The sequence below is a fragment of the Myotis myotis genome, unplaced genomic scaffold, assembly GCF_014108235.1.
Source record: "Myotis myotis isolate mMyoMyo1 unplaced genomic scaffold, mMyoMyo1.p scaffold_m19_p_3, whole genome shotgun sequence".
Lineage (NCBI taxonomy): Eukaryota > Metazoa > Chordata > Mammalia > Chiroptera > Vespertilionidae > Myotis > Myotis myotis.
In genome coordinates this window covers 162,906,106-162,927,929 of record NW_023416335.1, presented here as the reverse complement: position 1 = coordinate 162,927,929, position 21,824 = coordinate 162,906,106, and the positions used below count along the sequence as shown (strand labels likewise).

Below are 21,824 nucleotides of genomic sequence, written 5' to 3'. Positions count from 1 at the left end.
GCCTCGCGGCCCACAGTTCCTTTCAAGGTGCACAAGTTCGTGCACTGGGTCCTTAGTATCACTATATCAGTTATAGTGTGAAAGGACAAGAATTGAAGATACTACATTCTATTCTGAGGTCAGCTTCAAAAGAAAAAAAAATCCAGTAAATAACTGGTCATAAAGGCCCTGGCTAGGGAGCTGAGCTGGTTAGAGCATTGTCTGGATATGCCAAGATTGTTAGGTTGATCCCTGATCAGGGCACATACAAGAATCAACCAATGAATCCATAAATACTTGGGATAACAAATCAATATTTTTTTCTCTCTCAAAAATTAATAAAAAAATATTTTTAAAAAGAACACCAACAAATGCTGGATAAGACATTTTTAAAAAATAACTGGTCATAACATCTTTACAGAGGAGAGAAAATAACTGATTTCTTTGGAGTTGTGGGAAAGAGAGATGCCCTGCAAGTTTTAATATGAAGCCAGTGTGATGTCCTGACTACTGAGTAATGGTGAAATTATCTTACTTTCTTGGTTAAGAGTCTGCTGTCACAAAGTGATAAAAGATTTCTGCTAGCTGAACATCTAGTGAAAAACCTCATTAAACTAAAAAGCAGCACATATAATTTTAAAAATTGCCTTGCTAATTATTCTACCACCCAGAAGACATAAGAAATAAGTAGAATTATGCTCTGAACCTAATTTGACCAAGAAGAAACTGATCAGAAAAGAGGACGTGGTGGAGCCTCAAAAGAAAGCAACCCAGCCAAGTAGACAGGAAGAACAGACAGACAGGAAGAACAAACAGACAGGAAGAACAAATAGACAGGAAGAACAAGGAACACAGCAGATGTGATTCCTAGCTTTTTAAGGAATAGGCTTCAAAGGTGAAGACAGGACCCAAGCCCATGGATGTGAGGTACTAAAAGGGAACACAAGATTGAGGTTCTCAAAAATGAAGTTCTGCCAATTTCACATTATCTGAGATGGCGCGGGGAGAGGATTGGAGGTGTCTACAAAGACTAGACAAAAAGCTCACCAATCAACTCAGAATTAGAAGGGGGTGCACAGTAAAAATACATACAAAAGGAAAAGAACTATTTTTTAAGTGGTACTGACATAAATAAGAAGCAAGCTTGAGCTGAAACCCACAATGCGCTGAGACTTGCAAAAAAGGTAAGAGAAGCACAGGTCCGCTCTTTGATGTAAATGGCATATGACTAGTTAATATGAAGCAGAGACAAAGAACATCTCAATTCCTGTTTTTCTCCTATCTTTCCTATAGTAGTAGTAATTTTTAAAATGAGGCAAGTATAGTCTCCCTACCTTAACCAGAGTGATCTGACATGAAATCTGGGCAAGACTAAGAGGTTATTAAAAGAATAGTTTGAGTATTTAGGCAGGGCATCGGGGAATCACTAGGAGCCATAAGCAAACAAACTCATATTCCCTTTTTATATGATTTGACCGGGGATTGCTGGAAACATAATAAATATTTCTGGATTTTAGCAATGTATAAAATAAAGTCTCTCTTGATATCTCTGTTCAAGGTGAAAAATATGAATTTTGCTACAGTTAAATGGCTTTACAGATAACTATACAACTGTACCTAAAGAGTGCAGATAAACTAGGAGGTATAGTAGTATTCCACAAGACCCCAGAGAAACTCGTCCCCTGCAACATTTAAAACAAATAAATGACTTGATAAGGACACTGAAAAGGATGATGACCAAATATGCAAATCACAGGAATCTGGGATGGAAAAGCAAATATCCTATATGATAGAATCAACTTTTAAAATAATTCTAATTGGCTGGAACAGGAGGCTAAATCTAACAGGATAAGATTTAATAAGGATAAATATTAAGCCATACACTTTAAACTAAAAACAGCAAAGTGATCCAATATATGTGAGAAAGACTAGGCCCGCAGTGGTTCTCAACCTTCTGGCCCTTTAAATACAGTTCCTCATGTTGTGACCCAACCACAAAATTATTTTTGTTGCTACTTCATAACTGTAATGTTGCTACTGTGATGAATCGTAATGTAAATATCTGATATGCAGGATGGTCTTAGGTGACCCCTGTGAAAGGGTCGTTCGACTGCCAAAGGGGTCGCGACCCACAGGTTGAGAACCGCTGGACTAGGGCTTTAAAAAAAATCGATTTCAATGAGATAAAGTGTGATATGGTTGCCAAAAATGCTGCTATCAGCTTTCATGAAAAACCCCATCTGGCCCAGCTGGCATGGCTGAGTGGTGGAGCGTCAGCCTCTGAACCGGGAGGTCATGGTTCGACTCCCGGTCACAGGCCTGGGATGCGGGCTCCATCCCCAGTGTGGGGTGTGCAGGATGTTGGTCTGAAGCAAAGAAGTCTTGTTGGATCCACTCTATAGGGATATTCAATTCCCAGTTCAGGGTTGAAAGAGTCCCCTTTAAAATGTTCTCCAAAACAATGGTGCACGCTCCCTCTTGGGAGCATGCCCACACCCTTCTCCCCCTCAGGCATGTATCTCCTAAGCTGTAAGGGTCCCGCCAACCAGGGGAGCACTGGGTAGTGGCAGCTCATCCCAGGCTAACCCCCTGAACCTGTTTCCAACACCCCCTTTCTTCTGACTTTCCAGTGAGCCAAAGCAGCCCTGACTTGGCTCATTTCTTACCCTTAACATTTCTAGAGAGGAAAATCAGCCCCACCTAGTCTCTCTCCTGTTGCTTCTTCTATACTAAGCCCTTCCTTGTTTCACTGTCCCCAGCTTTAATAAACATGCTCTCAAAATAAAAAAAAAAATAGCCCAGCCAACCTACAAAGCAGGAGGTCACGGTTTGATTCCAGGCCAGACCACATGCCCAGGTTAGGGACTCAATCCCAAATAGGGGGCATGCAAGAGGCAGCCAATCAATGATTCCCTCTCAACATTGATGTTTCTGTCTCTCTCCCCCTTTCACTCTGAAATCAATAAAAGTATTTTTAAATTAATTAATTAAATTAAAAAAATAAAAGGACCTAAATATTTTGAGCCTGTTAAGGTCTTAAAAGCTGTGTTGGGATATGCCTAGGGATCCTATATATTATTAGAAAATACTAATAGATAATAGTATTCAGGAAATACACTAGTTCAGCACTATTATAGTCCAAAGTATATGCCATAGCATCTGCTACAGAAGGCAGCAACCAATTGATAACTACAAAAGTCTGTATATGGGCTAGACCAACTGGCTTATGAACCTGTTTATATCTTTTAAAATTTCATTTCTACTTTTGTGTATTTGCCATGACAAAACAAGGCACAGATGACATCTGGGCATGCTAAACCTGTATATACCAAATCCAAAGACTTATCAGTATAGTATTTTCTAACACAGGTGATTCCTAAAAATTGTACTCTTTTTAGATTTCTTAAAAATTCTCACCGAGGATATGTTTAGCAAGAGGAAGAGAGAGAGAGAGAGAGAGAGAGAGAGAGAGAGAGAGAGAGAGAGAGAGAGAGAGAGAAATATCGATTGGGTACCTCCTGAACACATCCCAATGGGGGATTGAACCCCCACCCTAGGTATGTGCCCTAACTGGGAATTGAACCCACAATGTTTTGGTGTACAAGAGAACATTTCAATCAACTGAGGACCTGGTGGCCAAGGCTAAAAATTATATTATTAATTGAAATCAAGACATAAAAAGGTTTTCAATTCTTAGAAAGTTTATATCTTCTCCATTTGGGCAAAGTGATTCTAATGAACTATGATCTCAGAATACACTCTTCTAAAATAATGTTTGAACTAGCTGGTAGTAAGTGGAACAGAAGTTTCCTGAGGTACTATACATGTGAGAGAGCCATCTTGATTGTCCAACATAACGCAAATCTGCACAATCAATCCAGGAATTCATGAGAAGTCAAATTATTGTTTCAAGCCACTACATCTTAGAGGTGGTTTGTTAAGTAATAAGATAGAGGAGCAGGCCCCCGTTCCAATGTTTCTATAGAATTCTTTACGACAAAACTCAATAGAGGTGGTGAATATGTAAAGGAAGATATTAAATTGCTCACTCACACACACAGAAAAAACAAAAGGGTACATTCCAAAAGCCACTGTATAGCACTTAAGGAAAAATAAACAAAGCACAGAACCGCTTTACTTACACAGTCAAACCTTGGTTCTCAAATGTCTCCTATCTCAAACAATTCAGTTCTCGGCCACCAAAAACTGTCTTGGTTGAAAACTTCAGTCTGGACCTAACAATCCTTTCATGCTGATACCTATTTAATGAGTCATGAGTCTCTCAGATGACAAAGGAGAGAATGCTTGGGTATGAGTCAGTGTACTGCTAAATCTGGTGTCAACTGCTCAGGAACCTGTGCTGTGAATATTTAAGAAATATCACCATGACAAAGGAGTAACAAACCTTGCAATAAACCTGTTCAGTGACAGTGCAAGTGTTTTGCTTCAGGCAAGTGTTAAAACACAGGCAAAAACAAACATCACTGGATAGGTCTTTAGTGAGACAGAGGCCCAGGGAGCCTGAAGCACATTCTAGCGGAGCAAAGAGACAAAAGAAAGAATCCAAGAGAACAGCTACCTGAAGTTTTTTTATGGAAGGGGACTCCCCAACAATAACATCCCTCCATCGCTCCTCAGTCATCAATAGCTCTCAATATTAAAGGTAAGTTCTAGGGCCGAAACCGGTTTGGCTCAGTGGATAGAGCGTCGGCCTGCGGACTGAAAGGTCCCAGGTTCGATTCCGGTCAAGGGCATGTACCTGGGTTGCGGGCACATCCCCACTGGGGGGTGTGCAGGAGTCAGCTGGTCGATGTTTCTCTCTCATCAATGTTTCTAACTCTCTATCTCTCTCCCTTTCTCTCTGTAAAAAATCAATAAAATATATTTTTTTTTTTTAAAAAAAGGTAAGTTCTAGGATGTATGTAAATTTTTATTTTTTACTGTACATTCCATTTCCTTTTTGTTAAATTTTCGCTTTTATTTTATGTCCTTTTGTTTTTAAAGTGTTTATATATTAAACAGTACATTAGACATGTACTGTATACAAAGAATGTTAAAACAAGGAATCATTTGGGGGTCGGGAACAGATTAGTTAAATTTACATTATTTCTAATGGGGGGAAAAATGATTTAGTTTTCAAGCAAATCGCTTCTCGAACAGTCTTCCAGGATGAATCAAGTTTGAGAACCGAGGTCAGCAGTAAACTGACTCATACTCACGCATTCTCTCCTTTGTTTGTCACCTGGGAGACTCATGACTCATCCTACAAATATCAGCATAAAAGTGTTGTTGGGTCCAGAACTGAAATTCTGATCAACAACCAAGACATTTTTCTGTGAACAACTTGGTTGAGAATTGAATTGTTTGAGATGGGAGACATTCGAGGTTTGACTCTACTGTTCCTGGAACTATTTTCCAGATCTCAATATGGTCTTAATATTCTTTAAGTGCTTTAAGAAGGTGCTTTTAGGTATAATCCATTCTATTTCTTCAGCAGTTAAGAGAGACCAGAAGTTGAATACTTGTCATCATGTACCTCTCAAAGTTTACCCCAAAATATGAAGCTAATTTATTTTCTCTCCAAGTTTTTGAATCTCCCTCATTTCTGCTCTGCTGGGTTATTATTTTTTTTAACTTCAATCTTTAATCCTTGTCTATTTTATTTTATTTTAATATTTATTTTATTAATTTTTTACAGCGAGGAAGGGAGAGGGATAGAGAGTTAGAAACATCGATAAGAGAGAAGCATCGATCAGCTGCCTCCTGCACACCCCCTACTGGGGATGTGCCTGCAACCAAGGTACATGCCCTTGACCGGAATCGAACCTGGGACCCTTCAGTCCCCAGGCCAACGCTCTATCCAGTGAGCCAAACCGGCTAGGGATCTGCTGGGTTGTCATTAATTTACTTCTATAGGCAATGTTCTTTATTTTATTTTAGGTAAGAAAGTCACTAAAAACTTCTAATTTCAAATGTCTGCAAGTCTTACTTATTTTGGAAGTGGAAAAGTATCTGACCAATGTCAGATACTTCAAGAGAATTTATAAGATATTAAATGTTTAATCAGAGACCTCTGAATCACAAAGTCCTACTCAGGAGATTTGCCAGATATAGGCCTGCTTTCTCAGTTTTTTTCCTGCATTACAGGATTAGCTCTTACCAGCCTACAAATCTCATTAAAACACTGCTAATTGAAAACATCACCTGTGGCATCATTAGTACCAGGCTCTTTTATTAAATTTCTGAAATTACTGACTCTCCACATTAATAGCAAGGTGATGAATGGCAACCTGCAACAATATTCATGGGTTATATATTCTGGAAATCTAACAATTTTGATATAGAAAGTACAACTCCCGTTTCAGTATTCAAAGCTTCTTTTCGGGTCCAAAATGACCACCTTTGGGGTTCTTCTGCCTTGCCCATTACATCCCTACTACCACACCTAGCTTCAAAGCCATGCAATCTCCCCAGTCCCCAGTCCCTCCCAGTAGTAAAAGATAAGCACAGATATTTTTCTGTTTTCTTTTTGTTTGTTTTTTAACTTTAACTGGGGAAATCCTGTAAGTACCAGAACACTAGTCCTATGTAATGGTAAGAGTCTTTAGCTATCTCTTCTCCCTTTAAGCTCACAGTGGTAGGGCTTATAAGAATTCTCCTCCTTCAGACCAGACCTTTGGTAAAGGCCCTTTCTTCTAAAGTGGCCAACATATTCCAAGATGCCCTCATTTAGATCCGATGATGCAATCAAAGCAGATCTGTTATTGTCTCCCCTTCTCTTTTATAGAGAATCAGTTACATCTCTAAGAACATGCAAAGCAGAAGACGCCCAGTTCACTAAGCTTCAACCCTTTTTAGGAATAACTAGCTTTTCACCATTATCCTCCCATCTGCAGCCAAAGTAACCTCTAAAACTGGAAGTCTAAGATATCACTACTCTGTTTACATCAAGCTTGTCAAACTCTCGGCCCACAACGAATATTTTCGAGGCCCAGACAATACAACAGTATGTAAGAAACATTTTAATAAAAATTTTGTAACAACTTTTACAATATCCTGTTATACATGATTATTAATAATGAACTACAACATTTGCTAATGACTGATTACTAAAATCGTGTTCAATCATTTTCCTATGCGCCTTATGCGCAGGCGCACCATTTCTCTCCACTAATACTAGCAACATTTTTATTAGAATATTTTAGAATTTTTATTAGAATATTTTAGCAGCCGAATGCCACGTCATTAGTCTTGTACTGACTTGTTTGTGTGCGCAATAGGAAATATTTTGCTTTTGGAGAACAAGAAAAATAGGTTTATTTGCATTACACTTATTAATTTGTGTAGTTATTCAGTGTCTGATAAGTTAATGTTCAATAAAAAATATTAATTTTTATTAAAGCGTTCTATTTTATGTTAATGATTACTCATTTATTTCAGCCCTTTGTATTCAGCATGTCTCTATCGAAATAAACCTACATTTCTATGAAAATTGAAGTTTTTGTTTTTTTGCGGCCCACATAAACTTAAACCTTGTTTATCTGGCCCGTGTGAGCCTTTGAGTTTGACATGCTTGGTTTACATGCTTCTGTAGCTTCTCAGTGAAATAATGATAGTTTTCAACAGGGCTCCCAAGGCCCTTCAAAACTGGACCGGCTTACCTGTACAGTCTCATCTCATTACCTTCCCTTTCTAAAAGTTCCAGCTAATGAACTGAAGTTCCTTTTCCTTGCTGTCCTCTACTCCAATTCCTCTCAACTATTACCCCAGGAAGAGTAATAACAAATGCAAAGGCCCTGAGGTGGGAATGTGCACAGCATCTGAGGAGCTGTAAGAAAGCCAGATATGGCTGGGGCAGAGCAAGACAGAAGAACAGAAGTTATGGACAAGTTGTCCAGTGAGGCACTCCATGTGTATTAATCAGAACTAAGGCTTTTATTTAAAGTGAGATGCAAAATCATTGGAGAATTTTCAGGAGAAAAGTAACATGATCAGTGGTTGAGTGTCAACCTATGAACCAGGAGGCTACCAAGTAACAAGAGTAAACTCTAGGGAGGGAGTAGAATCTGATTTCCAATGTTACCACATTACAATACTCAAAATGTACAGTTCTCAACAAAAATTACGAGGCATACAAAGACACAGGAAAGTATGGTCCATTCAAAAGGGAGAAAAAGAACTTGACAGAAACTATCCCTGAGCAAGCCCAGATACTAGATTTACTATTCAAAGACTTTAACTGTCTTTTCCCCACCTCCCCAAACTATAGAATAAAGTTTATTTAGAAAGTCACAGAGGTAGAAGTGAGCTGTAGAAGAAATGGGCTCAGGAAACAAGTTACAGAGGCAAAAAAAAAAAAAAGGGTCTTTGGAGCTCAGAAGAAAGAAAAAGGCAAGGGGGGGAAGAGGACGGGGAAAGGAGCAGGCACACTCCATACAGAACCACTAAATCAGCTGTCTTAAATATGCTCAAAGAACTGAAGGAAACCATGGACAAACAACTAAAGGAAATCAGAAGAGCAATGTATGATTAAGAATGGCAATAAAAAGACAGAAAGTATAAAATGGAACCAGACAGAAGTTCTGGATAAAAAAGTACAATAGCTGGGTTTAAAAATTCATAAACAATACTGAAAAACAAAGTAGAGGGACTCAAACTTCCAAATTTCAGAACTTATTTCAAAGGTAAAGTAATCAAAACTGTGTGGTACTAGCAAAGAATAGAATATCAACCAACAGAGTAGAACTAAGAGTCCACAAACAAATCTTTATATCTATGGCCACTGGATTTTCCACAAGGGTGCCAAGAAAATTCAATGGGGAAAGAAATGAACAAATGGTGGGGAGGACAATTGGATATCCACATGCAAACAAATGAAGTTGGACCCCTACCTCACTCCATATATAAGAATTAACTCAAAGTAGACCAGTTACCTAAATATAAGACTCTCAGAAGAAACCACTGGTTAAAACTTTGTGACATTTGATTTGGCAATAGATTCTTAAAGTTGAAACCAAAAGCATGAGTAACAAAAGAAAACATAGGCAAACTGGACTTCATCAAAATTAAACACTTTTGTAAGTCAATAGTTTATAGTATTGTATTGGTGTTAAGTTCCTGATTTTATGTAAGAGAATTTGTGAAAAGACAACCTACATAATGGGAGAAAATATCTGCAAACCATTTATGTGATAATGATCTAGTACCTAGAATATATGAAAAACTCTTACAACTCAGCAACAAAAAAAAAAGACAATCCAATTTAAACCTGGGCAAGAGACTTGAATAGACACTTCTCCAAAGATATACAAGTGATCAATAAGCACATGAAATGATGTTCACCAACATGGTCATTAAGGAAATGCAAAACAAAACCACAATAAGATACTACTTCACACTCACTAGGATAGCTTTAATTTAAAAAAGGAAAGAAAGAAAAAGAAGTGTTGGTGAGGATGTAGAGAAACAGAAACCCTTGTATAGTGGGAATAGTTCAGATGCTGTGCAAACAGCTTGGAAGTGCTCTCCCTCTCGGGAGCATACCCACGCCTTTCCCTTCTCCTTCCCCCCAGGGATGTTACCTTACCTTTGTCTTCCTCTTTCCTAAACTCCAAGGGCCCTCTTTTTGTTTCCGTTACTTGTTTTTTGAGCCTAAGCAGCCCAGCTGGCTCACTTCTACTACCTCTGTAACTTTCCCTTGTAATTTAAAAAAATATATATTTTTATTAATTTCAGAAAGGAAGGAGAGGGAGAGAGAGATAGAAACATCAATGATGAGAATCATTGATCGGTTGCCTACTGCACACCCCACACTGGGGATCAGGCCCACACACAACCTATGCATGTGCCCTGACTAGGAATCAAACCGTAATGTCCTGGTTCATAGGTCAATGCTCAACCACTGAGCCACGCCAGCCAAGCTCTCTTATAATCCTATATAATAAAAGCCTAATATGCTAAGTGTCCGGTCATCTGGTCGTCCATTCAACCAATCAAAGCATAATATGCTAATGATATGCTAAGGCTGCTCAACTGCTCACTATGACATGCACTGACCACCAGGGGGCAAACGCTCTGACCAGTAGGTTAGCTTGTTGCTTGGGACTGAGAGAGACAGGCCGGACACGCCCTGGAGCCCTCCTGTAGTCCCTCCCCGTCTGGCCAACCTCCCGCGTCCCTCCCTGGCCCCGATCGTGCACCGGTGGGGTCCCTTGGCCTGGCCTGCGCCCTCACAATCCGGGAACCCTGGGGGGATGTTGGAGAGCCGGTTTCGGCCCAATCCTGCAGGCCAGGCTAGGGGACCCAACTGATGCATGAATCCGTGCACTGGGTCTCCAGTTTGAAAATAAAGAAATACAAAAGCTTAGCAGTTCTTGAAAAAAATTAAGCATGTACTACACATCTATTAGAATAGCCAAAATCTGGAACACTGAGAATACCAAATGCTGACAAGGATGTAAAGCCATAGGAACTCTCACTCTTTGCTGATGGGAAGCAAAATGGTACAACCATTCTGAAGGACAGCTGGGCGGTTTCTTATAAAAGTAAGCACATTCTTACTATGTGATCCAACAATAACATCATCGATATTTACTCAAAGTAGTTGAAAACTATCTTCACACCAAAACCTAAACATGGGTGTTTATACAAGCTTTATTCATAACTGCCAAAACTTGGAAGAAACAAAGATCTCCTTCAGTAGGTGAATGGATAAATAAATCCTTCTAGACGAGCGGTTCTCAACCTGTGGGTCGCCATTCCTTTCACAGGGGTCGCCTAAGACCATCCTGCATATCAGATATTTACATTATGATTCATCACAGTAGCAACATTACAGTTATGAAGTAGCAACGAAAATAATTTTATGGTTGGGTCACAACATGAGGAACTATATTTAAAGGGCCAGAAGGTTGAGAACCACTGTTCTAGACAATGAAATATTACTCACCGCTAAAAATAAATTAGCTATTGCCCTAACCGGTTTGGCTCAGTGGATAGAGCATCGGCCTGTGGACTGAAAGGTCCCAGGTTCGATTCAGGTCAAGGGCATGTGCCTTGGTTGTGGGCACATCCCCAGTGGGAGGTGTGCAGGAGGCAGCTGATCAATGTTTCTCTCTCATTGATATTTCTAACTCTCTATCCCTCCCCCTTTCTCTCTGTAAAAAAACCAATAAAATATATTTTAAAAACAAAATAAATAAAAATAAATGAGCTATCAAGCCATGAAAAGACATGGAAGAATGTTAACTACATGTTACTAAGTGAAAGAAGCCAATCTGAAAAGACTACATGTTGTATGATTCTAATTATATGACACTCTGATAAAGAGAAAACTATGGAGGCAGTAAAAAGAACAACAGTTGCCAGGGATAGGGGTGGGGAAATGAATGGGCAGAACACAGAGGATTTTTAGAGCAATGAAAATACTCCGTAATGACACAGGTACTCGCCATTATAAATTTGTCTAAACCTACAGGATGTACAATACCAAAAGTGAACTCTAAGGTAAACTGTGGACTTTGAGTGATTATGATGTGTCAATGTAGGTTCATCAATGTAGGTACAGAGTGTGTACCACTCTGGTGGGGGAGGCTCTACATACATGAAAGCAGGGGGTACATGAGAAATTTCTGTACCTTCCTCTATTGCTGTGAACCTAAAAAAAAAGGGGGTCTTTAAATTAAAAAAAAAAGTTTAGCATAGAATTACCATATTACCGTATGACCCATCAATTCCAATTCTAAATATATACCCCAGAGAAATGAAAACATATGTCTAGTGAAGCATGGTGACTATCTAAACTAATAAAAGGGTAATATGCTACTTAGACCGGAGATCTTCTGGATGTCCTTCCGGACAAAGCCATGGTGGCAGGGGCTGAGGCAGAGGCAGTTAGGGGCGATCAGGCCGGCAGGGGACGGCAGTTAGGGGCAAGGCCGGCAGGCAGAGGCAGTTAGGGGCAATCAGGCAGGCAGTCAGGCGAGTGGTTAGGAGCCTGCAGTCGCAGACTGCGAGAGGGATGTCCCAGACTGGAGAGGGTGCAGGCCAGGCTGAGGGACACCCGTCCCCGCCCCGTGCATGGGGTCTCTAGTAGTTAATAATACTGTATTGCATATCTGAAAGTTGCTAAGAGTAAATCTTAACAGTTCTCATCACCAGAAGAAAAGAAATTTTGCAATTATGTACAGTGACAGATGTTAACTGGACTTATTGTGATGATCATTTCATAAAATATACAAATACCAAATCAGTACGTTGTACACCTGAAACTAATATAATGATGTCAATTATACCTCAATAAAGAGAAAAATATGTCTACACCAAAACTTGAACATGTTTATAAACATTTTGTTGTTATTTCCTACATAAGCATAACCCTAGCTACCATTATTCAGAACAGTCAAAAGGAAAAAAACAATCCAAATGTCCATTCATAGCTGAATGGATAAACAACTTGTGATATATACATACAATGGCACATTACTCAGCCATAAAAGAGTGAAGTACTGAAGTATTAATACATGCTGCCATGTGGGCGAACCCTGAAAATTTATGCTGACAGAAGCCAGACACACAAAGTCACACACCATATAATTCCATTATGTGAAATATCCAGAATAGGTAAATCCATGTTAGTTGTTACTAGGGAGAGAGGGGCGAGGGAAATGAGAAGCAAGTGTTTAACAAGTAGAGGATTTTCTTTGGGGGTGATGAAAATGCTTTGGAACTACACTGAGTGGCCAGATTATTATGACCACCTGATATTTGTAGGCAAATTAGCTATACTTTCACGCTGAAGTTGCTAGAGGACCAGACCATTATAAATAGGGAAGCAGGTTGTTTACCACGACAGTAAAATTGATTTTTTTCTGAAGATATGGGTAAACAATGCAATTTAACAGCCTTTGAATGTGGGACACACACACACACACACACACACACACACTGAGTGGCCAGATTATTATGGCCACCCCATCAGTACTTCGTTGGGCCACCTTTTGCCTTCAGTACTGCGGCGATTCTTCTTGGCATTGACTCCATGAGATGTTGAAAGGTGATGCGAGGAATCTGACACCATGCCTGATGAATACCACTGTCCAGTTCTGTGAGATTTGATGGTTGTGGAACCAGCTGCCTGATGGCTCTTTTAACTTCATCCCACAAATGCTCAATTGGGTTGAGAGGTGGTGATTGTGGGGGCCACCTAAGCAAGGTAAAGTCTCCCTCATGTTCTTGAAACCACTCCTGCACAATACGGGCACCGTGGCATGGTGCATTGTCTTGTTGGAGGAAGCCATCTCCATTGGGATACGCCATCAACATGATAGGATGAAACGATCAGCAACGATACTTAGGTATGTTGTGCTATTCAGACGTTCCACACAAATTAAAGGGCCCAAATCATGCCAGGAAAACATGCCCCAAACCATAACACTGCCCCCACCAGCTTGAAGGGTTGTACTCATGCATGTGGGGTGCATGCTTTCATGCTGTTTCCGCCAAATTCTCACTCTGCCATCAGCATGATGCAACTGGAAATGTGATTCATCGGACCACATGACTTTTTTCCAATGCTCGACTATCCAATCCTTGTGTTCTTGTGCGAATTGGAGACGTTTTATCTTGGTAACTGCAGACGGCAAAGGTGTTCGAACAGGCCTTCAGCTTCCATATCCCATACGATGCAGTGTACGGCTAATTTGCCTACAAACATCAGGTGGTCATAACAATCTGGCCGCTCAGTGTAGAGGGGGTAGTTGCACAGTACTGTGAACACACTAAATGCCATTGAACTGTTCACTTTAAAATGGTTAATTTTATGTAACGTGAATTCCATCTCAACTTAAAAAAGGAGCCCTAGCTGGTTTGGCTCAGTGGATAGAGCGTCGGCCAGGGGACTGAAGGGTCCCGGGTTCGATTCTGGTCGGTGGGCACATGCCTGGGTTGCGGGCCCGATCCCTAGTGGGGGGCGTGCAGGGGGCAGGCAATCAGTGATTCTCTCTCATCACTGATGTTTCTATCCCTCTCTCCATTTCCCTTCCTCTCTGAAACCACTAAGAATACGTTTTTTTTAAAAAAAGGAGGAAAAGGGAAAATTTATAAAAGTGTGGCTTGATTGGGCAGCGTCCCAAGCACTGAAAGGTTACTGGTTCAATTCCTGGTCAGGGCACATCCCCAAGCTGGGTTGCGTGTGGGCTGCATCCCCAGTAGGGGGTGTGCAGGAGGGAGCCAATCAGTGTGCTCTCACATGGACGTCTCTCTCTCTTCCCTTCTCCTCTCTCTAAAATCAATAACTATTCATAAATACATAAATCACAAAATCTAATTTTTACTTTGTAAAATAACAGTTCTATTGAAATACAATTCAGATAGCATACAATTTACCCATTTAAAGTATATAATTTAATTGTTTTTAGGTAGTCACAGAGTTGTACAACCATTACCACTTTAACACTTTTATAACACACCCCCCAAAATAATGGTACTGTTAGCAATCACTCCCCATTCCTTCCTTTCCCATAGCTCTAGTCAAGCTGTAATCTGTCTCTAGAGATTTGCCTATTCTGTACATTTCATAGAAAAGGAATCATACGTTATGTGGTTTTTGTGACTGGCTTCTTTCAGCATGTTTTTAAAGACTCTCCTTTAGCCCTAACTGGTTTGGCTCAGTGGATAGAGCGTCGGCCTGCAGACTGACGGGTCCCAGGTTCGATTCCGGTCAAGGGCATGTACCTTGGCTGCCGGCACATCTCCAGTAGGGGGTGTGCAGGAGGCAGCTGATCGATGTTTCTCGCTCATCGATGTTTCTAACTCTCTATCCCTCTCTCTTCCTCTCTGTAAAAAATCAATAAAATATATTTTTTTAAAAAAGACTCTCCTTTATTTTAACTATAAAGTCTGTGCCATGTATTAAATGTAAGAAAAAAAGTAAGGAGACTATTAAAGGACTACTTATGAAAAGAATATTACTGAACAGTATGGCAGATCAAAAATAAAAAAGAATATTTCAGTTAAGATGAATCTTCATAAAATATAAATCAATAAATTTGAAGCAAAATCATTAAAATAAACAAGCTAGGGTAAAACAAATATATTAGGGAAAGAATTTTATAAAACAAATTGCTTGTCAAAGAGAACATTTTTCCTAATGAAGGTGGAGGCAAAGCAATCACCAGATCTAATTAAAAGGAGAAACCGGAAGAGCAAAAAGCCATTACCTCGTCTATAAAAACTCCTCAGTCAGTGTTTCTTGAAAGGTGGTCCCTGGACTACCTGCATCAAAATCATCTATGAACTTGTTTTTAAAAAATCAGATTTCCGGTCTGTGTCCTAGACAATCACCAAAGTGGGACCTTGGAAACTATTTTTAGTAGGTATTCCAGATGATTCTCATGAATACTCAAATTTGAGAATTAATATCTAAGTAACACAAATTAATGTAAATTATATTTAATGTATGCAAGAACCAAGAGAATAGTGACAAGAGCAAAATGCATGAAAAAAAGCAAAGAAAAAAAATAAAAATGTAGTACATTATAAAAACATAAAATGATGTTTGAAAACTCCTGTAAATTTGATGTTGAAAACAAATTCTAAATGTGTAAATATGAAAGCCATTCTTACTAATACCTGTGAAGACCACTCACATTGATGAGTGATAGAAAGCACTCATCAATGTAAGGTCATGTAGCAGAGAGAGTCCATAGTGGATTTGCAAATGTTTGTTAACAATGTTAACTATTTTTATAACAAATACAGTTATGTTTAATTATCTCCATCCTCAACTCAACCTAGACAAGAACCAAACTTTTGTTGTGGTAATCTTTAAATGAACAATAGCATAAATTGTCAAATATTATGTCAGATACCAACATGCAAGCTCAGGTTCCAGACATTTACTTTCAGACCAAGTTAATCACTATTTTTATGGTCAGTCTTATGTAAACAAGGTCAGACAAAACTAGAGTTAAATTGGTTCAGTGGATAGAGCATCAGCCTGCATACTGAAGCATCTCAGGTTTGGTTCCAGTCAAGGGCGCATGCCCAGGATGCGGGTTCGAGCCCCAGTAGGGGGCATGTAGGAGGCAGCCAATCAATGATACTTTCTCATCATTGATGTTTCTCTCTCTCTCTTCCTCTTCCTTCCTCTCTGAAATCAATACAAATATATTTTAAAAAATTCCTCAAGACTAAGAGCATTGCATGATCGAACTCAAATTTCCTTGAAAATCACAAATATATGTATATACAGATAGCCTTTATTGTTCTAACTGTAAGCAAAGATTCCTGAAGGTGAAGTATTTACTACATTTTAACTCATAATTTTACTTCAGTGAGGAAAGTCCATTTTGGTTTCATATGGATAAAGAAAGGAAGTTTACATTATGCAACTCTCAAAGGATCTCACTATCAGAATGCAAAATTTGTCAACTTATCCCATAAAAAGCTTATTTTCTCAATAATCTCCTAAACCCAATTAAGGTGTTAAGTTCTAAAGTCTCTTTTGAGGAGGGTGGGTAGGAGGGCTGGGTGGAAAAGGTGAAGGGATTAAGCAAAAAAGCACACCACAACAAAAAATACCCTTATAGACAGACAACAGTATGGTGATGACCAGAGGGGAAGGAAGGTGGGGGGGAGGTAGGAGAGAGTAAATGGGGGATAAATGGTGATAGAAGGATACTTGGGGTGGTAAACATAGAATATACAGATGATGTATTACAGTATTGTACACCTGAAATCTATATAATTTTATTAACCAAGGTCACCCCAACGAATTCAATAAAAATAAAGTCTCTTTTGACTTACTTATTTAGATTAAGCCTTATAATGCATTTGGAAACCCAATTACATTCTCTCTAACCCTAAGATGAACATGTTTCAACATTTCCAGACATGGTTCTTGCACATCTTAAACTTGAAACAAACTATCCTGGGAGAATGAAGTAGGTAAATGCATGCAAATAAATTACGTGTTAAAGTAATGTTGCTTCCAAAGGGTACTTTATTATCAACATTTGGTTTGATACATGAAGCTCTAAAAGCATCTAAAAGTCCTCTTTGATACTTTTTCATTTCACAACTATGTTTCAAAAGTTCCTAGAAGTAAGCAAAGCATTAAAAGCAGGCTAAGATACAGATGTGTGGACTTCTTCACCAACGTCTCACATTTCCTTCCAACAGTCAACCAATATTCATCATTAAGACCCAGCTTCCAACGCCCCAACACCCTCGACATTCCCCACATGCTCAGGATAGCCTCTTCCTCATACAAGTCCAGTCCAATCTACACACTCACCCACCACCACCACCACCACCACCACCACCACCCTCCCAAGCCTCCCACACAGGCACAACATCCTCTCAACATTTCTCTGGTTACTATTCTTCCTCCTCCTACTGATCCTGCAGACTTGACACTGACCACAATCTCTAGTTCCATTGTCCACAATACTCAAACTCAAAGCAGAAAAAAAAAAAAAAAAAAAAAAAGGCCCTTTTCCCTAACTGCAGACAACTCCTTTAACTCTCCCCCACCTTACCCCCCCCCCCCCCCCCCGTCTCCACCCTCTATCCTGCCTTTGTTATTCAGAAGGTGCAGGGTCTGGGAAAATCTCACTCACCTCATGCTATAGGCACCGGCACCCAGCTCCTGGCCGATCCCGGACAGACTAGCATCAAAGTCCTGCACCAGCCCGGATTCAATCACTTCATCGGCCAGAGGCAGCTTCAGAGCCCAAGCCATCCTGGCTGCTTCCTGGCCCCAGGAGACACTGTTTCTTGCACAAAGGTGAGCAGTGTGATTCTATCCAATGGGGGCAGGACTGGAGGACCCGGCAAACCACTATTTCCCACGCAGTCCCCACCAGCTGCCCTTTAGCCCAACCCGCACTGATCTCCCCTACCCTCGGCTCCTTGTTCTGCCCCGACTTTCAAAATCCCTCGCAATCGGCTCTGCGGAGCCGCGAGAGGGCCCTTCCGCTGATTTATTCCGACTGCCCAGGGGCAGCCCTGAGCGCCCACACTCCTCTCCGGGCTCTCCCCTTCTGCGCGTGATGGTCACTCGCTGCTTCCTAAACAGCAGCGACCCACGGCCTCCCGGGCGCTCCCAGGTCGCCGTCGCACCTTTCCCCCCCGCCCCCCTACGGCTAGGAACCCCCCCCTCCCTCCCGGGACCCACGCTCCCTTGTCCCTCCAGGCCTCGCTTCCGGTCAGCCTCAAGATCACTTCCGGTCAACCCCGCAGCTTTTAGGACCAAATCCAGGTTTCCGCCCAGCCGACTGTCCGGCCTCGGCAGCAACCCCAGGGCTGCGAAACATGGAAAGGGAAAGTCCGGCACGGGTTTGCACCCCAGCCTCGCCAGGCTGCCCCACCGCCCACCGCCCCAGCGCCAGCCAATCATCATGGCGCCCTCTTCCTTTGCCGAGCCGGGGGGACATGACGTCACCCTACCGCTCACCAATGAAAAAGAGACTTCGCTGGCCTCGGCAGTGATGATAGGCCAGCTACCCACGGCTTCCCGCCCCGAAGTGGGCGGGGCTAATCGGGAGGGGCCCGGGCGTGCGTCAGGTGTCTCGGTTTAAACGTGCCTCCCTTTGGCTACCTGCGTTCCGGAACCGCTAGGTACCAAACCCGACCCCGCTGCGCAGGGCGTGGGTGGGGCCTTCGTCCTAGTCCTACCGGCTCCACCCGCCGCCTGGAGGACCGGGCTGTTTCCCAGACTCTACTGACGTGCGCTCCTTTGCCCCTGGAATGCTCTCCCCTTAAACCCGGCTCTCTGGAGGTCCAGACTCTGCTGAAATCCCACTTCCCTGGACGGGCGTCCTCTCTTCGACCTTCCCCCAGTCCTTGCTTGTTTCACTGTCCCCCGGTTTAATAAATGTTCTCTAAAATTCACCTGGACTCGTGCTGTAAAGTTTTTCCTGCACAAAGGTAAGACCCCCCCTCCACACACACACACACACACACACACACACACTGCCGACTGGCCCTAGGCTGACCGGTTCAGGGCTAGGTCCCCTTTCCAGTAACTAGGGAACTGCCATATCTAGACATGGAGCCCTGTCCTCTGGGAAATATTTAGAAAAAGACAGGCATGAACTTCTCAGGAATGTTTGAGCCTGTGTTTAAAGTCTGAACCAGAATTAAGACTTCACACAGGTTTTCTTTACCTTAATTCTAAATTGATTCTAAAATAAACTGAGGTGGTGAAATGAAAGGGGACTCCTAAACCTTTGCCCATCCCAATCGGAATGCAGCCATCAGCCTTGAGATGTATGTCCTTGAGCCCCCTTCCCCACGAGGGGAGAAGAGCCGTGGAATTCTGTGACTGGGAGGAGGGGACTTTTCCCTTCCTCGCCCTTCCCCACTGTCAGTCACTAAGAGTGAAATCCGAGTGCCATGGCCGGAAACAAGGAATCCAGGGGCTACCCTGGCAGCTCTGCCTCCAACAGAAGGTCACCAGTGTCCCCCTGGAAATCCAGCAACACCTATCAATAAACCAAATTTTTGTCCCCATAAATTCATCCCGCCACAAAAATCATGGCTCCTGTTAGACGGAATAAATATGACTAAGTAACCAGAGCACCTGAGGCACAGAGCGCCACAATCCTTATTCTAGGCCCTGGGGTGAAGTTAAGGCTCACTGTGAAGGGTTCTTTTCCCTAGGTGAGGTCCTGAAACTAGCTAGACTATTCAGATGGAACAAAGCAGGCTTTACCCTGGTGTGTGGGAGTCTGTGGAAATCCTATAAAAAAAGGTAAGGGCAGACAACAATCTCCAGGTGCCACCCTGTATGGCAGCGGTTCTCAACCTGTGGGTCGCGACCCCTTTGGCGGTCGAACGACCCTTTCACAGGGGTCGCCTAAGACCATCCTGCATATCAGATATTTACATTACGATTCATAACAGTAGCAATATTACAGTTATGAAGTAGCAATGAAAATAATTTTATGATTGGGTCACAACATGAGGAACTGTATTTAAAGGGCCAGAAGGTTGAGAACCACTGCTGTATGGGGTAAGGGTAAGCACACAGGCTTTAGAAATAGCCCATTTGGGTTCAAGATTCTGCTGCTCACAAGCAAAGCAACCTTGAGTAGTTTCTCATTTCTTCTGTGCCTCAATTTCTTATCTGTAAAATGGGTATAATATTACTTTGTAAAATCCAGTGAGAATTAATGGAAATAATGCACGTTAAAAGCTTAGAAGAGTGCCTAGTGCATAGTCAGTGCTAAGTGGAGGGTAGCTATTATTATGATTGACAAAAAGGGGACCTGTCCTGCCTACCTCGTAAGACAGGTCAATTTTCTCAGAGGTTTGAGACTCACGCTCCCTGGATCAGCACCCCAGGCTTCCCTTCTTACTCATTAACTGAAGTCAGTCACTGTTGCTGAGTTCCTGGGCATTTTCTTCCAGGTATAAGAAGAAACCATTAGCCAGGCAGGCTTTTTTGAGGGACTGACCATCTAGCGTTAACTCTTTTTTTTTTTTTTTAATGTTTTTTATTTCAGAGAGGAAAGGAGAGGGGGAGAGAGATAGAAACATCAATGATGAGAAAGACTTATCGATTGGCTGCCTCCTGCACGCCCCCTACTGGGGATCGAGCCCAGAACCCTGGCATGTGCCCTGACCAGGAATCAAACTGTGACCTCCAGGTTCAGAGGTCGACACTCAACCAATGAGCCATGCCAGCCGGGCTAGCTTTAACTCTTTACATCTTCTTACATCCCACACAGACAGCCTGTGAGGCCCAGTCTGTCTTTCTTGAAAGACCCTGCAGTTGAGAGAAAAGGAAATCAAAACTTTTCACACCCACGTTCACGCCCATGAAGTTTCAAGCAACCGCAGGTTCCCTTCAATTCTCATCTCCAGTCCAGAAATCAGTCCACATCTTCTCTAGTTCTTAAAAGGTCAGTTCCTCCTTCACAGCCAGCCACAGCACATTGGACATCTGTGATATTGTGATTTATAAGAAATATATATGTTAAAAAGAAAACTGCAGGCCCAAAATGGCATTATTAGTGCTAAAAGCCCATGATGCCAAACCTAGATTTAATACCTGATCTAATTGCAGTTTTAACCTCTCCCAGAAATGTAATCTTAATTAACCTTAATGAGGCTGGAATTTTCTGATCAAGCACCGAATAAATATGACTAATTAACCAGTAAGTAGAAAGAAGTAGCAAGACAATCTACATAATAAAAATCCTTCCACTTTCCTACCCCTAAAGAAAAGATGTTCTGGCCCTGGCCGGTTTGTCTCAGTGGATAGAGCATAGGCTGGCTGAAGGGTCCCCAGTTCTATTCTAGTCAAGGGCACATGCTTGGGTTCCGGGCTTGATCTCCAGTAGGGGGCATGCAGGAGGCAGCCAATCAATGATTCTCTCATCATCGATGTTTCTATCTCTCTCCCTCTCCCTTCCTCTCTGAAATCAGTTAAATATATATAGATGTTCTGGCCCCCAAATAATCATCTTTTCTTTCCCTAATAAATCCATCTTCTATAAAATCCCTCTATTTTGTATAACCCCTGGGAACGCCCTTCTAGGTGCTAGATGGGATGTTGCTCAATTGTGAATCACTGAATAAAGCCAATGAAATCTTCAAATTTACTTGGTTGAAAGTTTTGTTTTGTTTTTGTTAATCCTCACCTGAGAATATGATTTTTAGAGAGAGTGGGAGGGTGAGTAGGGAGAGAAGAGAGCGAGAGCGAGAGAGAGATTGAGATTGGGGCCTGGAATGGAACCTGCAACCCAGGTATGTGCCCTTGATCAAGGATCAAATCTGAGACCCTTTGTTGTGAGGGCCCGCACTCTAATGATTGAGCCACACCAGCCAGGGTGAAG

At 41.6% G+C, this 21,824-nt stretch overlaps 1 protein-coding gene across 7 annotated transcripts in view; it reads right to left on the bottom strand.

Annotated features, from left to right (window-relative positions):
* The window catches only part of TFCP2 (transcription factor CP2), a 51,972-nt gene extending 30,695 nt beyond the window's left edge, over positions 1-21,277 (bottom strand). For 5 of the 7 annotated variants that reach the window (XM_036299462.1, XM_036299463.1, XM_036299465.1 and 2 more), the window contains exon 1: positions 17,601-17,759. In XM_036299462.1, coding sequence (XP_036155355.1) covers positions 17,601-17,722 — 122 coding nt within the window. In that variant the 5' untranslated portion in view covers positions 17,723-17,759. Of the gene's footprint in view, positions 1-17,600; positions 17,760-20,794 lie in introns of those variants that run through there. The other 2 variants (XM_036299468.1, XM_036299469.1) reach the window with 2 other exon arrangements.
* Positions 21,278-21,824: the final 547 nt, after the last annotated feature.